The 15,039-nt window shown below is 36.7% G+C and overlaps 3 protein-coding genes across 4 annotated transcripts; 1 reads left to right on the top strand and 2 right to left on the bottom strand.

Moving 5' to 3' along the window:
* Positions 1-4,717: 4,717 nt before the first annotated feature.
* On the top strand, positions 4,718-8,551 carry PGL1 (6-phosphogluconolactonase 1). Of its 2 annotated transcripts, none has more exons than XM_089045258.1 (4): positions 4,718-4,735; positions 5,559-5,750; positions 5,833-5,968; positions 7,572-8,551. In XM_089045258.1, exons 2-4 carry the CDS (start codon positions 5,581-5,583, stop codon positions 8,061-8,063), a joined length of 798 nt encoding a protein of 265 aa, XP_088901384.1. In that variant the 5' UTR covers positions 4,718-4,735; positions 5,559-5,580; the 3' UTR covers positions 8,064-8,551. The 2 variants fall into 2 exon arrangements, with proteins under 2 accessions (XP_088901384.1, XP_008243825.1); XM_008245603.2 differs by lacking the exon at positions 4,718-4,735 and adding an exon at positions 4,822-4,943.
* Positions 8,552-9,180: 629 nt separating this feature from the next.
* On the bottom strand, positions 9,181-12,350 carry FLN2 (fructokinase-like protein). Its single transcript, XM_008245602.2, has 5 exons — positions 12,150-12,350; positions 11,513-11,805; positions 10,792-11,429; positions 10,143-10,614; positions 9,181-9,563 (listed from the first exon to the last, which is right to left on the bottom strand). Exons 1-5 carry the CDS (start codon positions 12,188-12,190, stop codon positions 9,340-9,342), a joined length of 1,668 nt encoding a protein of 555 aa, XP_008243824.2. The 5' UTR covers positions 12,191-12,350; the 3' UTR covers positions 9,181-9,339.
* Positions 12,351-12,689: 339 nt separating this feature from the next.
* LOC103342039 (ATPase E1) lies at positions 12,690-14,162 on the bottom strand. The gene is made up of 2 exons (XM_008245601.3): positions 13,714-14,162; positions 12,690-13,031 (listed from the first exon to the last, which is right to left on the bottom strand). The coding sequence occupies exons 1-2, from the start codon at positions 14,015-14,017 to the stop codon at positions 12,817-12,819; spliced, it is 519 nt and encodes a 172-aa protein (XP_008243823.1). The 5' UTR covers positions 14,018-14,162; the 3' UTR covers positions 12,690-12,816.
* Positions 14,163-15,039: the final 877 nt, after the last annotated feature.

Here is a 15,039-nt window from a genome sequence, read left to right as displayed (position 1 = left end):
AAGAATAACTGCTCTTAGTCACTTGAACACAACACCTCACTTTAGGACGAAAAACTCATTTAGTAAATGAGAATTGTTACAACTTATTTACAGTGTGTAGATAAGTTAGACAAGATGCAGAACCAATCGTGCAATACTTTTTCAAGGTTAAGAAAAAGTGAGAGAGAATTTCATTTCAGCAACTGGATCTATTTGAAGAGAATCTATGGGAATTTTGGAAGAGAAAAAAAGGTCACTGTTTTCATAAAGCAGATGAAGAAAAACAACAAAGGAAATGAGAGAATTAAACAGCTAAAATTGACAGCAATGACTTGAATAAAAGGGAGTTATGAGCTATTATTGTGAGTGGGATGGCTACTCTTTGTCCTCGTGGGCCTGTGGGAGGTGGTTGCTTGTCGGTTTTCGGTTGCTCTCTATCCTCAGCACTTTGGTTGGATTTCAATTCTGTTCAATTCTAGGCCAAGAAAAATAAGTCCCACTGACACCCTCAGAAATGAGGGATTTTGATCCGTGATCGAACAAAGAAGAACCCAATTGAAAACCTACAATCCCAAGGTCACAGTCTTGGTGATTGCAGATGGAAAGAGACGGAATATATGCCATAAAATGATGAAAGATTGATATGAGTAGATTTACATAGGGCAAAAAAATTGTACGTCAATTGAAAAGGAGCATATGTCCATTTTGGGAGGCCCCCAAGCAATAGGGTAGGCTCATAATAGATAAGTGGACCACAAAAACAAACAAGTGGGTTTCCTTCTCCATTCTTACATCATCTGATATGGACTCCTCTCTCTCTCACTTATTGACAAATTGCTGATTAGGTTCCTCAAAAGTCTCTCTCTCAACCCATTTGGCTGCAGGGGCCTGTTCATAAAGGGTCCCTTTTCTTTTGGACAGTATTTCTCTCATCCATCGTCCATGTAAATAGGAACTCGTAGATTCATGCCAATAAATAATAGTTTTTATTTTATTCTTAAATTTACGTTTTTGGTGAATTATTTTTGCATACACACATGTATCTTCTTTTAGAAAAGGAGACGAGCAATATCCTTTCTTTTTCTTGGATGCATATATGTACAAACATCGAAGTTCAAAGTTTGTTAACACGATCTAGCATGTGGGAAAATTTTAACGTATTGAAACAGCCAAAGAAGCACGGCCATTCAACCTGAAACCAAGCTATACTGATCCCCAAGTTGAAAATCTTCCAATATGTGGGGGAAATATTATTACTTTTGGAAATATATTTTTGCTATATAATTGATGAGCAACAAGAACCCACCAAAAAACTAGAGAGATAAAAGACCATGGATCTTAATCACAGATTAGACTCTACTGTACATAATGCAGAAGAAAAGAAACCAAACTGTACTTCATGGCCTGTTATGTCAAAAGTAGATAACATTATTGGTTCATTGTCCCACTTTTAAATTAGTATTTGGTAGGCCTCAAGACTGAAACAAATGAACCAAATGGAAGAAGAATCCTTAAACTAAAAGTCTGTCTAAGTTTAACAATACACCAAATGCCTTTTCAGCTCAACACTGAGATTGGCAATCTACTTATTTTCAGGTTGATGGGTCCTAAGACCAAACAAACAAACATAATCAAACAATTAATGTCATAGATGTTGGTTGATTGTATGACCAGCCAATTGAGAAAGGGTCTAAATTGAGATTGATTGGATATCCAGCTATAACTTTACCTTATTTTTCAGTATCCTACAGCCTATAAGAAACTAGGACATGCATGGAGGCAATGACAATAAATTTAGAATGCATTTGAATTGGAGCAAATCCAAGTTAGAATATTTTAGTACGCATTTGTTATACACCGCCTGATTCACACAAGTTGCTAGACTTTGTTCAAATTCAATGACTTATATTACTATTGGTGTAAAATAATCAAAGATACCAATTTGCGATATGAAAGTTTACTTTGAAAGGTGGGAAGAGCAAAATTTGGTGAAGTTACATTCCCCACACGTTACTCTTTTATCTTAATTTTCCCCATATAAGGCATCTCATCAATCATTTCAACGGCCAATTTCAAGTGAGTTTGTGTTAATGTTGTTGCTTTCAGCCGTAACCACATTGACTACTACTTTGTTGGCTTTTTGAAAAAATGGAAAACAGCTTCTTAGTTCCTTGTGAACTTGAAAACCGTTGGCTGAAATGTTGATGGAAAAGTATACCATGAGAAGAAACAATTAGGAGATGATTTTGGAAGGGAAGCCTCAGATTGTCATTCAATAATGCATCTGCATAAAAAGAAAAGTACTTCATTTTGTACTCCAAGTTTTGTGGGGGTAGGGTTGCGAGATTTGCATGCTATTGCTTTCCAGTTGAAAATCTGATGGGATCGATTAGGACCGCCACTGTCCTGAAACTTTGAGCTTTTATGAAACTATGTTTAGTCAAAAATAACGGTCTAGAAAAGCTAATTGCCCTCAATATGTAGCATTAGTTAGGACCACCAATCCATTGAACACATAGATGATTTGTAATAACTGATTACATGCAATGTTATTGCAGAGAAGTTATGACTTGTAGAAAACTAATACAAGTGGTAAAAGAAAAAGAAAAGAAATGAAATAATGGTTGTATGGTCAATTTCATCGCCCATCCTTTTCAATGGTTCAATAATTGTCAAGGAGAGGTGCAAAATGAAGGAAGTCTAATGAGCTCTCATTAAGGATGACGAAATTTCCATTAAAGAATGAAGCTAAAGAGCACATACATAAGACCATTAAAAAAAAGACTAGATCAACTTGGAGAAACAGTAAATTGCAGTGTCATTACAGAAAGGAAAAAAATTATGCCTTCATTTTATAATAAAAGTGGTAAAAGTTGAGGAGTTGCTCTCAGAAGAAACTAAGTGGCATTTGGGAGCAGCATTATGAGAGGTGTTTGTTTCTTTGTCAAACAGTCAAAAGTTATAAGCAACAGAGTGAAGTGAAGATGTCAGCCAAGCCATGGTTCATGGCGCTTGCTTCTCCCCGAAAGGAGTAAACAATGTTAGAAGACCCCATCAGTGTGTGTCAGGCTTTTGTAATGCTAAAGATTCTTGAAACTGGGGTAGGAGGGAGGGAAGGAGGAAGTCTTGATTTGTCATGATGGTAGGGGCTTTGATTTGTTGTTAGAGGCTTTTATACTTTTTACTTGAACAACTTCTTCTGCCACTTTTTCTGATTTTGATAGCATGAGATTCCAAACTACTCTTGATGTGTTTCATCATCATTTTATTTATTTATATGGTGTATTTACTTACTTGTGAAAATTGTGGTGGTGGAGGTTGGAGAAAATGATGGCTGACATAATATTTTCAATATGAACACCATGAAAGCTGACATAAAGCTGGTTTATATGATTAAGGAAAGCCCCCAATGACAGAAACTGTCATGCAACGGGAATACCACTTTTTGCTATCTCTAATAACACAATGATATATGAGATAATTTTTCACGTGTCATTGTGTTATTATGAGAATAGCGAAATAGTGTTATCTCCGTTACAAGAAAGCCTTTTTCCCCCTGAGATGAAATGCCATGACCACTTTCAAGTAAAAGATGGAGTAACAAATTAAAGTGCTTGAATTCCAGTGATCTTAGATGGTTCTTTCAATTAGTTGATCAATTGGTGTGATTGATGTGCTTGAATCGCAGCAAATCAAGGAAATGAGGAGTGAGATAAAGAAAAAGTTCATTGCACTTGTTAAAGCCCACCCATAGAAAATTGCTCACTTGTATTCTCAAGTACAAACCACCCCCTGTTGGTGGATGATCAATATGTGGGAACAAGGAGGTGATGGGTAGAGGGTAAGACACATAATAGTGAACAAATAGCTGCTTTTGAAGAGACAAAGAAAAAGAAATTTAAAAAGCATGTGCAAAGCAAATGAAAATAAATCAGGAAGGAAATAATTTTTGGTTTGTTTTATTATTGGCTTGTAGGAGATTTGACCCTCTTTCAACTCTGAGAAGAGAAATACCACCAAGTCAATACTTAGTTGGTAGATAACAAAAATGTATGAAACACAAGAAAGAAAGAAAAACATTTACACCCACCTTTTTTTTAAGTTACAATGAAAGTACAATCACTTGTTTTTTTTTTCTTCCTTAAATCCATATGATAGGAAAATTCAATATTTATGGGAACAATCTTCCTAACTTATCATGTAAGAAATGTTAAATATTATTTAAAGTAATTTTAGCAATATATTTAAAAGCTAAAGATAGTTTGGTATTTAAGGCACTGCCATTACCATAGAGTAAAATGTAAGGTTGGAAATATTGGCAGAGAGAAATAAAATCCCATAACCAAAATGGATATGTTGGAAAATGTTCTGTTTTTGGCTTTGAGCCTTAAATGACAAAATTACTAGAGGTACATTTATTTAATTATTATTAACATTTTTTGGAATATCAACTCAAATTGACTATGCATTAAAAAAACAAAAAAAAACAAAAACAAAAACAAAATGACTTTTATCTATTTATTATTCACTTTTGTTTTTGCTTGTGTCTTATCCCTTCATTAAGCAGAGAATCTAGGATACATGGATTTTCTGTTCCTCTGTAAAAGAATAGAAATCGAGAGAGAGAATCGGGTGTTTTTTACTTTTTGGATTTTCATCTTCTTTCTATCGGATTTTATCCGTTTACTTTGAAGAGAGAGTTGTATTTGTATGTGCGTTTTGTCACGATCATTGGATGCACGTGGAAGCCCAGAAGGTAAATTCCTTTTCAACTTCTAGTGAAGTTTTTATTATAATCAGTAAATGGATTTTAGAGTTGTAATGTGATGATACTATAAATATATTATATTATAATTTCGTGTTGATACCCATCTTCCACCTTCGTCAGTTTCTTACTTCTCTGCCACCACCTCTCTCTTTCTTCCTCCTCCTTCTTCTTCTTTTTTTTCTTCCTTTTCTTCTCTGTAAGCATCTGTTTCTTCTTTTCTTGTTCTTATTATGCCTTGCACTGCTGTTTGTTGCAGTTTCAGTAATCTTAGATTGCATGGCATTATGTATTTCTTTTATGTTAATAATCTTTGTGTTTTCTAAGTTGCTTGCTGTAATGGGATGTGAGTTTTTTATTTTTTTGTGATCTGGGTATACCTGCTTTTGCTGTGAAATTCATAAATTTAGTAGCTTTATGGGTTTGTTCCCTTTGATCTTCAGATTACGATCATCATACACTTTGGTTTTATCGCAGTGTTGAACTCAATTAAGACTCCAAGCGCACAGTGATTGTTTTTTAGTAATTATGTATGATGAGCCCTGATGTTATATGAAATTCATCTGAATTATGAATTTTGTGGACTGTAAATGGTAAAGATTTTTAATCCCCTAAGGTAATTCAATGCCCATGAGCTGCAAGTGGACGGCTATATCATGTTTACTCTTCTGACCAATAATTGAAAACTTTCTGTTGCCCAGATGGTTGTTATATAGTTTTGCCTGATCTTCCTTTTTGGCTAAAAACTTAAAGGTAACATTGCGTTTATTCTTTTTATTCTGTCTAAATTTTGATCCTTTTCTCGTCGGAATAGTGCTGTTAAACTTGTTGGAAGCATGGCTCTTTCCGGAGGTCACAAAGATAGAGAGTTGAGAGTTCATGAAAGTTTGGATGAGCTTAGCACTGATTTGGCAGACTACATTGCTGAACTATCAGAGGCATCAGTGAAGGAGCGGGGTGTCTTTGCAATTGCTTTATCTGGTGGTTCTCTCATTGGCTTAATGGGGTATCCATGCTTTCCTTTCCACATCTGGTTTCTCTGTTTTATGTTTTTTTGTGTTAATGTGTAATTTTTGGTGGAAAAACAGGAAACTCTGCGAAGCTCCTTATAACAAGACTGTAGACTGGGCCAAATGGTATATATTTTGGGCTGACGAGCGTGTTGTGGCAAAAAACCATGCTGATAGCAATTACAAGCTTGCAAAGGATCGCCTTTTGTCTAAGGTTTGTATGGCTATTCTTCTGTCCTTTTTACTTTCCCAGCCTATTGTAGGCTGTATTTTGATCTTGAAGTAACTGAGTCGAAGGAAAGAACCTTGCTTTCAACTTGATGCTTTCTTATTTCCAATCTCTCTCCTTCAAAAAACCAAATGATGGGATGAACCTTGAATCAGTTTTTCCTACTTTACTCTCTAACCCTGTTCACATTCCATCCTTATTTGGGTCCGTTCTGTTTGCTCAATTATGCTACTTTATGTGTGTCAACTCCTCACACACTGATGAGCTGCGCTGTGATGTGGTACCCAACAATTGTGAACTGTATCTAAACTGCTTATCAAACTTATCCAGTCAAGTTTCTTGTATAACGAGACTCTCTATCTGTTGCTGATTTCTGTAGTTTCACTAAATCTCCATATCACTATTGGAACTACGCCATGTATTGCAGCCATCTTCTGGTGCAGCTATTCAAGTTTGTCTGGTCATTTATTGCATCTTAAACACCAATCTATTTCATAGCTACTACAGTAACCTTCCTCTTAATGGAACTGTTCGGTAAGATGGATGTTTATCTGTTTTTAAAGGCTTGAAACGTATGTATTTAACTGATCCTAAATAGCTTTAACTGTGCTTTACTTGGGGTTGAATGCAGATTTCTTTTTCACCCTTCTGCCCATTTAGGACATATCGTGATAGATCTTTCACCTTTCTTCTCATGCTCTTGATGTTTCGAGCTTGAAGCTTGTTACCACTGCATTAGTCTTTGTTGCCCAAGACAAAGCCATCTTGGGTGACTTTTCCTCACCTTGAACTGGATCGCTACCGTCTAATGATCCCAATCTAAGGAAATGATATATGATGAAAATAAGATTATTTGTTCAGTATCTAGGCTGAATTAGTAGAGAAGCTTGAAAGATTGTAAAAGGAAAGCCTTTTGCAAAGAGTTTTGATGGTGCAGAGGCGCTACTGTTGATAGAATGCAACTTCTGAACCGTAGGACAATTTATATCATTTTGCCTTACTTTAGTCATGATGTGATGCGTTCTACCATTGTCATTAATGAATCTTGCTGTTTTAAGTGGGATTACTCATTTTATCTCTCACTTAAGGTAGGGAAGAGGAATCACCTCTATATTTTTAATACAAACTTCTCTAGTTGAATTTCACTAGGAAGTCTGTAATAGAGGCGGTTTGTTGGCTTGCATTTTCTAATATGGAATATATTACATACAGTAAGTAGTTAATCTAGTATCATGTTATAGTTAATCAAGCTATATAAGTTGCACCCCTTTTTATTATTCTGTGGCCATCATCTGCATACTGATGTGCATTTTAGCTGATTGCTGAAAGCCATCAGGACTATATTGCTAGTTTTGTGCACATAATATCCTTTATTATTAGAGAACAGATGGACTCAAACTTATTACAATCTTCTGCGGATCGTGTATTAGTATATTGGAACTGAAAAGTTATGAAGTTTGCCTTTTTCTTTCATTGAAAAGCTTTTAGTTGTGAATGGTGGCTAGATCATTGCAGTGTTTATTTTGATTTTGGTAAATTTTGGTCGTCCATCTTTATGCTGATGTTCATTTTCATATCATGTTTGCAGGTACCTATAATTCCCAGTCATGTGCATTCTATTAATGACACAGTGTCAGCAGAGGAGGCTGCTGATGATTATGAGTTTGTCATTCGTCAGTTGGTGAAATCTCGTGTGATCAGCGTGTCTGATATAAGTGACTGCCCCAAATTTGATCTCATCCTCCTGGGAATGGGGCCTGATGGCCATGTTGCCTCGCTATTCCCTAACCACTCGGCGCTTGAGGAGAAAGATGAATGGGTAACTTTTATAACTGATTCCCCCAAGCCTCCACCTGAGCGAATCACATTCACTTTGCCCGTCATCAACTCAGCATCCAATGTAGCTATAGTCGCAACCGGTGACAGCAAAGCAGAGGCTGTGCACCTGGCAGTCGATGACGTGGGATCTGACTCCCCATCAGTGCCGGCAGGGGTTGCCCAGCCACTGAAAGGGAAGTTGGTGTGGTTTTTGGACAAGGCAGCTGCCTCAAAACTTGAGGGTTCCCAATTTTCTGCATAGGGTCGAAATCTCATCATGTCCAAGTGTATGTTTGTATGTAGTGGAGGGATTCAACACCTGTGATTCTATTTCGTTTTCGTTAGCCACCTTTTGTTCAAGCTTTTGGGCTAATCTCCCCATTTTGCCTTGCCTTCCTCTCTAGTTTAGTGGGGTTTGGAGAAGTGTGATTACTATCCTTTTGTAAGAAGAGGTCAATAAAGTTGGGGTCTTAATGCAAAAGCCATTTCTGGTTCTATTTGCTTATAGGAATGGCTCAAGGTCGATGGATGATGTTCTCATTGGTAAACCAACCCATGGACATTTTGAAGAGTAGCCTACGGATATTCAGCAAAGGTCTTGTTTTTTGGCCCCCTGGTGCTCTGTAATTTTCTCTTCTTTCGGTTCTCAAATTTTGGTCAATATCTCCATACAAATGGACCATTGAGGGCATTATTTATATTAATTAAAAAGCGAAGGCCCCACCCAAATGATGATTATATTGTTCTTTATTTGCTCTTGAGCTCTTAAACACAAGATCTTGAACATCTCAGAGGGGAATTAGACAAGATCAAAGGTTTTTCTGATATTATATTATATTTTGTTTATTTAAAAAAAAAAAAACTTGAAAGTTGTCATAATTTGGTTTCTTTTTTCTTGAGGACTGTTGGGTCAGTCTAGCAAAATTGGGTATACGAGTGGGTTACCGCAACTTCTGAGTTTGTGCTAATTGTTTGTCTTACGAAATGATAATCTCTGGATGGAATATTGATCTGTCCCCCTCATCAAAAACCAATCTGGTTTATATAAAATCCCTCACACTGTTGGTTCAGTTTTTAGCATGACTTGAGCTGGTTTATATAAAGAATCCTGCTTAATTCTTTTATTTTCATTTGTTTTATGATAATACAACGCCGTTAAACCCTACTCTTCTCCACCTACCCCTCAACTACACATAATTAATTAATGAAAACTACTTAACATCTCCAATCTTTTTCTGAATAAAGTGACATAGGGAAGCGTGTGGAATGCATACTCTACTTGGATAAGATTAGGATGATATAAAATGTTCCCAGTCTCCATAAAATATTTCACTTCTGTGACTTAAAAATTAAAATTTAAAAAAAAAAAAAAAAAACCATTGAAAAGGGCCTGGACAGTTTTAATTATAAATGCTACATGACTACATTAGTTCACTCTACAAGAAAAGTAAACCTTTTGGCCCTGTGTAATCTTGAGGTCTACAAACAACACAATAAAATTCTATTTATCAATGGAAACTGCAAACACAACCTGGATTTTAACTTACACTCTCTAGTGTGCGATATTCCATTTCTGTTAGAGATCTTATACCATCTGGATCAGGAACCACTTCTTCCATATCCTCTTTAGGAGGGAAGCCGCGTTCTCGCCCGAGCAACCATTGATCTATGACCCCGCAATCAATTGCATACTTGATTGTGTGCTCCAAATATTCTTTATCAGTAATAAGATGTGGTTGAACTGTCAACATTCTCATGAGAGCTGAAAAGAAGTCACGAAAAAAAAAGCACTTAGGAAAACCGGAAATTTGTCTAAAATGATATAATTAGTGCCTTCTTTAAACACTAGGAACTCATACAATTGGGAGATATACATTTAAGATTATAGAAGTGATGCTATATCTTAATGACAAGAATATGATTATAGGCATCAATGAATTTCTGCACAATGCTATCCACTAAGAAGAGAAAACGACAGGTTCTTTAGTTCAATTACTGTGTGCAACGGAAACTTAACAGGACTTGCCCTAAACCAATAGCTGGAATCTAAATCTTACAAAACAGCACTTATTTAAAGAATAAGCCTGCCAGGGACTAGAGGCTTGTATCTACATTTCTTGACTGAGCCACCACTATCCCCAGAAAGAGAATAACTATAATGGACCACTACAGGCTTCTCCTAAGCACTAGAGGCACAATAAATGGTTCTTATTTAGGAGTTCTGGCAGTTGTCACCCAAATGCAGGGCCAAGCAGGCCCTACTCTCATGGTGAAAGCACTAGTTGATATAATCATTAGAAAAAATAAAAAATCAATAGATATGCAGATCACAAGAGTTTACCCGCCACAATGCCATCTCCAGATGCTGACATATCAGAAGTGAAAGGAGTAATAGGGGGATCCTCCATCCCATTAATAGCACCATGGTGCTCCTTTGTGTAGTAGTGAATCTTAGAAGTCCCATTTGTCACAAACAAAACATTAAGATTTTCATGCCAAAGCGGTGCAACCACTTCTGGTGTATGATGGACAAATTTTGATCTGTCATTATTTTTGGTGTCAAATTCCTCAGAGGGCTGGATCCCACAAATAAACTCAAGCTCTTGCTTGGTAACCTCAATAATATCAGCAAGGTTCCACACTTGCTGTATGAACAACTTTGTTTCTTCGCAAGAATGCCATAGCGGTAATGGAAGGTTTACATCATAGAAAATAACTCCTCCTAATTTCTTTGAAAGCTTGATTGCTTGCAGTGTAGTTGATCTCATATTTTGATCAAGCATAGAATGCGTGCTGAAGTAAAACATCTTTGCCTGCACCATAGGTTGTTAAAAGCTATCCATGACTTCTCTAATCATAGAAGTAAATAATGAATCTAATGTTTACACACTCAGTGAAATAAATTTAGATCATGTCTAATGGGTTTTGTTTTTAAATTCAATTATGATTAAATCAAAACAAACTGATTAACTGGGACTGAAAGCTTTTACCTCCTTTAGCACATCAATGTTGATGTCTGACTTTGATAAAGAATCCTCGGCACAGGGTTTGACACAAGTCAATCTCAAGCGAGCCCTTTTACCAATCTTCATCTGTGATACTGCAGTTGCCCTTTTACTATCAACTCGAACAGAACGAGTTTGAACATTGTTGACATTCATATAATATAGCATGGCCTGACCATATTCATCATCCCCAAGTTTTCCCATGAAAGCAACTTTGCCACCCAAGCTTGCAAGAGCAATTGCAACACTGCCTGCAGATCCCCCAGGAGACCTAATAAATTTTTCAGGAGCCCATAATGCGTCTTTCTTTCTTTCATGTATTTCATAATCTATAAGTCTGTTGGCTGGCCTTCCTGAGGGCACAAAAGCATGTTGTGCAGCCCCAAAGCAACAAACAAGAGGAGGCCAATCATAAGTATAGCTAATATCCTCTCCCTCATCTATTTCCAATTCTATGTCTTCTGTATTCTCATCCTTCATATCCACAATGAACGTAAACTCCTCAGGCTCACTAAGTTCAGCTTCACTAACCTGCTCCTCAACATCATCTTTCTTCTTAGTTTTTCTCCTCCGTACCTTCTTCTCGGTTTGTTCTTCCTCCGTGCTTGTAGACGCAGATGCAGCTAGATAAATTAAATTGCAGGTTTAGCACATACAAGACAGATTTTTAAGTAACAAGACCTAAAAGAGCAATAAGGAGGACTACCTTTCCTACGAGTTCTTCCACGCGGTTTCTTGGTATCTTCACTAGATGCAGAAATAATGCTTTCCTCACTTGAAGCATCTGTTTCGGCTATTGTTTTCTTTCGAGTTCGTTTGGGAGTCCTAGATGTCTTTTTCTTCACAACAACCTCATCTTCATTGGATGCCTCCACAGCTGAGTTCTCTGAGTTTATCTTTTTAGGGACAGCAGCAAGGCCCCGCTTTTTACTATGTAATCTAAGACCCTGAAGCTGCACAAAGTTCAGTGAGGGGCTACTGGGCCAATCCAAATGGCACCTGCAAATTTTAATAAACAAGTTGACTATCACAACCATTACCATTCATTTGGTAATTGAGCTGAAGGAAGTGTAAGAAGAAAAAAAAAATATTTGACCAAGACTATGAAGTGCAATTAATAATTGTAGGGTTTTAGAGGTTTAAGAAAATTCAAGTTTTTTCATGGCTTTTATCTTAAAATCCATCGAGAAAACTCTACAATTATCCAAACCCAGAAAAGGTTTCTCATTTTTTCATTTCTGCTCAGTTGGGATATCCATTTGAATTAAGGAGCAAAGGAACCACATGGTTTTAAATGAAAAGACTGGATTTTCATCAGAGAGATAGAGAGAGAGAAAGAGAACCTGGGTAAGAGGAGAAAGTGAGTGAAAGAAAGAGATGCCATCGACAGAGCTACCAAGAGCTCAACTTCTTCGTTGCCCAAGTAATTCCAATTTCCAACTATTGGGTGTTGCTAGTATTAAGCCATGAGAGAAGTGATAAGTGTGCGGGTTTGAAGGGTTGCAAACTTGGAAGTGTCTTCACTGTCAGTAAACAACTCCAAAGAGATTAGCGGGAGAGGAAATAGGTAAACAGGATGAGAACTTTGCACGTGCGTAGGGCGTGCAGGTAAGAACGCCAAACGGCGCCGCATCGTTCCTAATAATTAGGCTTGAGGCACCTTTGGACGATTTTGTTCTCCAACTTGTCCTATTGCTTCCATGTCTGAAGTATCTGTTTAACGTTGGATCGCAGTTGATTTAAGGAACTGTATTTAACTTAAATCCTCTTCTACTAACACACATAATAAACACACAGAAACCATGAAAAACAAACACCTCACACAACCTAAAAACCTTTCCACGGTTTTACCCAAAAAGAAAAAAAAAGGACGATCTATCATCTATAAGAAATTAAGAATCTGGTATTTGTTTCGTTAGCAAAGTTTTACAAGAGAGCTTGACAAATTACAAGGATTTGATGGAAACAAACACATTTTTCTCTCCTAATTTTCACTTGGGAGCAGTGGAACTAGTCATTCTGTTTCAAAACCTCTGCTTCAGCCCTTGCCATGGGGTCATCCTTCATCTCGATTTCCTCTTCTTTTTCCCCCTCTCGCTCCTCTGTCTTCTTTTTCCTGTGTAACTCTTCCGCAGCCTGCATGGCAGCCCGGTTCTCGGCCTGCATACGCTGCATTTCCTCTTCTTGTTGCTGCCTCTCAAACCATGTGTCTGCATCTGCCCAGACTGTAATAGAACAAGAACAGAAGTTATTAAGCATCCATCATTAAATTTCAAGCTTGAATGCAAATGCAGCTCACCTTCAAAGAATGAAGGATTTTAAAGTAATTCTAGTTCAGTGCAAGATCAAGTGAACTTTTGCTCAAAGATGTTATTCAACTGTTTCTAATTCAACCTTATCTATCTTTTTCTATCAACCTCAACTATATACACTTAAGGGTTGCATTCTTCTGTTGTTGCCTAATTTTCATAACTTCAACGGAAGTTACTTCTAGCACATTAACGTACAAATTTCCTTTACTAACCATAACCAATAATAGTAGGAAATTCCCAGAGCTTATCAACGACTCTAAGGAGAAACACCTAAGACTATTTGACTGCATCATACCCAAACTGAATCCTAAAACCCTAAACCCCAAAAGTAGTAAACAAGAACAAGCAAACCCATACCCACTTAATAACAAGAACAACCAAACCCAACAGAGCATCAATCACAAACCCTAACCAAAATTCACAACAAGACTAAGAAATCAAACACCCTAATTAATCAATCAACCAAACCCATCTAAACAAATCAAGCAACAATCAAATCTACAAACGCATACACAAAATAAATAAGAATTTTTTTTATAATAACAATAATAATGTAAAGAGAGGAGGAGGAGGAGTAAAAGGAAAAAGGACGTACTGGGCTGAGCGGCCCAACCCTGTTCACCACCCTTGATTTTCTCAGGGAGGGCATAATTGACGGTGAGGACGCGGCCGTAGAGCTCGGCGCCGTCCATATTGTCCATGGCGGAGGATGCATCCTCTCTCTCCAAGAATGTGACGAAGCCAAAAGACCGGTGCTTCTGTGTGGCTTGGTCCAGCGGCGTCTTCACGTCCTTGATGTCCCCAAATGGTATGAACGCCGCGTGCAGAATCGACTCGTTCACCTCCTCCGCCAACCCTCCTACATACAGCGTGTTCTTCTGCACTGCTTGCTGCGCCATTCTCAAACCTCTGCAATTTCAGATTTTAGATTCACCTCTCTCCCTCTTCCTTCTTGTTCCTTCTGCTTCTTTTCGATTTCCAGTTGGGCCTCTATGCGTCTATATGAGAGAGAGCTTACAGGGGGTGTATTTAATTAAGAATTTTAAATAATATAAATTTTTTTCTAGTGATATTCAATCAAGTAACAAAAAGTCTTATATATGGGATTTTTTATTAGGAAGTATAAATACCAAACTCGATCACAGAGAGGAGTACATATTGAACGGAGAGAAGCTACATATTGAAGGTTGCAATCAGACCCCTATAAATCTTGCAAAATAATGAGAGCTAATTAGGGAAAATGTGGAAATTCCATTTGGTCCTTGTTTTTTATATGAAAAAATCCATTTGGTTCATTCAAATTTTATAAATTCTATGATATAATTTTTTTAAATTCATAATTAAAAATTCTTGATTATTGAAATTCATAAATAAAATCCTATAAGAGCATCCACAATGATGTTATCTATTTCTCAGCTAAAATTTAGCTAAAAATATAAGAAAACTATTTTAGGAGCTCTCTAAAAAATTTCAACTCCAACCATACTCTCTAATTTAGAGAGTCATGAATGTAATAACTTTTTTTTATTGGACCATCTCTATTAAAAAATAAAATAAAAAATAGTTAGTATTAAATAAAGATTTAAAATACTCATTAAATATGAGCATTTTGCTTAAATTCATTAGACTTCTTTTTTTAATCCTTAAATAGTCTTTTATTAGACTCTCCCTATTCGACTAGGACTAGGAAAACCGCACTGGCCCATTACTTTTATTATTATTAAAAAAATTGTAAGCCCATTCTTTTTTAATACATAGCAATATTAAGGGAGGCGGATTCCGTATTCGAAGATCTCCGATGTGAGAATAACTGTTTTTAACTATTTGAGCTACAAATCCCTTATTATTCTTAAAGCTATTATCAAAGTCTTGCAAGAATAATCATTATCAAAGCTTGGGCTTCTCTTCCTTTCTAGAATGA

This window comes from Prunus mume, linkage group LG2 (genome assembly GCF_029339155.1).
Source record: "Prunus mume cultivar Tortuosa linkage group LG2, ASM2933915v1, whole genome shotgun sequence".
Taxonomy (NCBI): domain Eukaryota; kingdom Viridiplantae; phylum Streptophyta; class Magnoliopsida; order Rosales; family Rosaceae; genus Prunus; species Prunus mume.
Note: the sequence above shows the minus strand (reverse complement) of the source record. Positions and strands in the feature narration are given on the sequence as shown.

What these genes read in the sequence shown, in the direction of transcription:
- LOC103342039 (XM_008245601.3), bottom strand. Translation starts at nt 14,017, where the DNA reads ATGGCGCAGCAAGCAGTGCAGAAGAACACGCTGTATGTAGGAGGGTTG. An exon ending in GGGTTGGGCCGCTCAGCCCA is followed by an intron (nt 13,032 to 13,713) that starts GTACGTCCTTTT and finishes GTTCTATTACAG; the next exon opens with TCTGGGCAGATGCAGACACA.
- PGL1 (XM_089045258.1), top strand. Translation starts at nt 5,581, where the DNA reads ATGGCTCTTTCCGGAGGTCACAAAGATAGAGAGTTGAGAGTTCATGAA. An exon ending in TCTCTCATTGGCTTAATGGG is followed by an intron (nt 5,751 to 5,832) that starts GTATCCATGCTT and finishes GTGGAAAAACAG; the next exon opens with GAAACTCTGCGAAGCTCCTT. An exon ending in AGGATCGCCTTTTGTCTAAG is followed by an intron (nt 5,969 to 7,571) that starts GTTTGTATGGCT and finishes TCATGTTTGCAG; the next exon opens with GTACCTATAATTCCCAGTCA.
- FLN2 (XM_008245602.2), bottom strand. Translation starts at nt 12,190, where the DNA reads ATGGCATCTCTTTCTTTCACTCACTTTCTCCTCTTACCCAG. An exon ending in ACATTGATGTGCTAAAGGAG is followed by an intron (nt 10,615 to 10,791) that starts GTAAAAGCTTTC and finishes CCTATGGTGCAG; the next exon opens with GCAAAGATGTTTTACTTCAG. An exon ending in TGGAGATGGCATTGTGGCGG is followed by an intron (nt 9,564 to 10,142) that starts GTAAACTCTTGT and finishes ACTTCTTTTCAG; the next exon opens with CTCTCATGAGAATGTTGACA.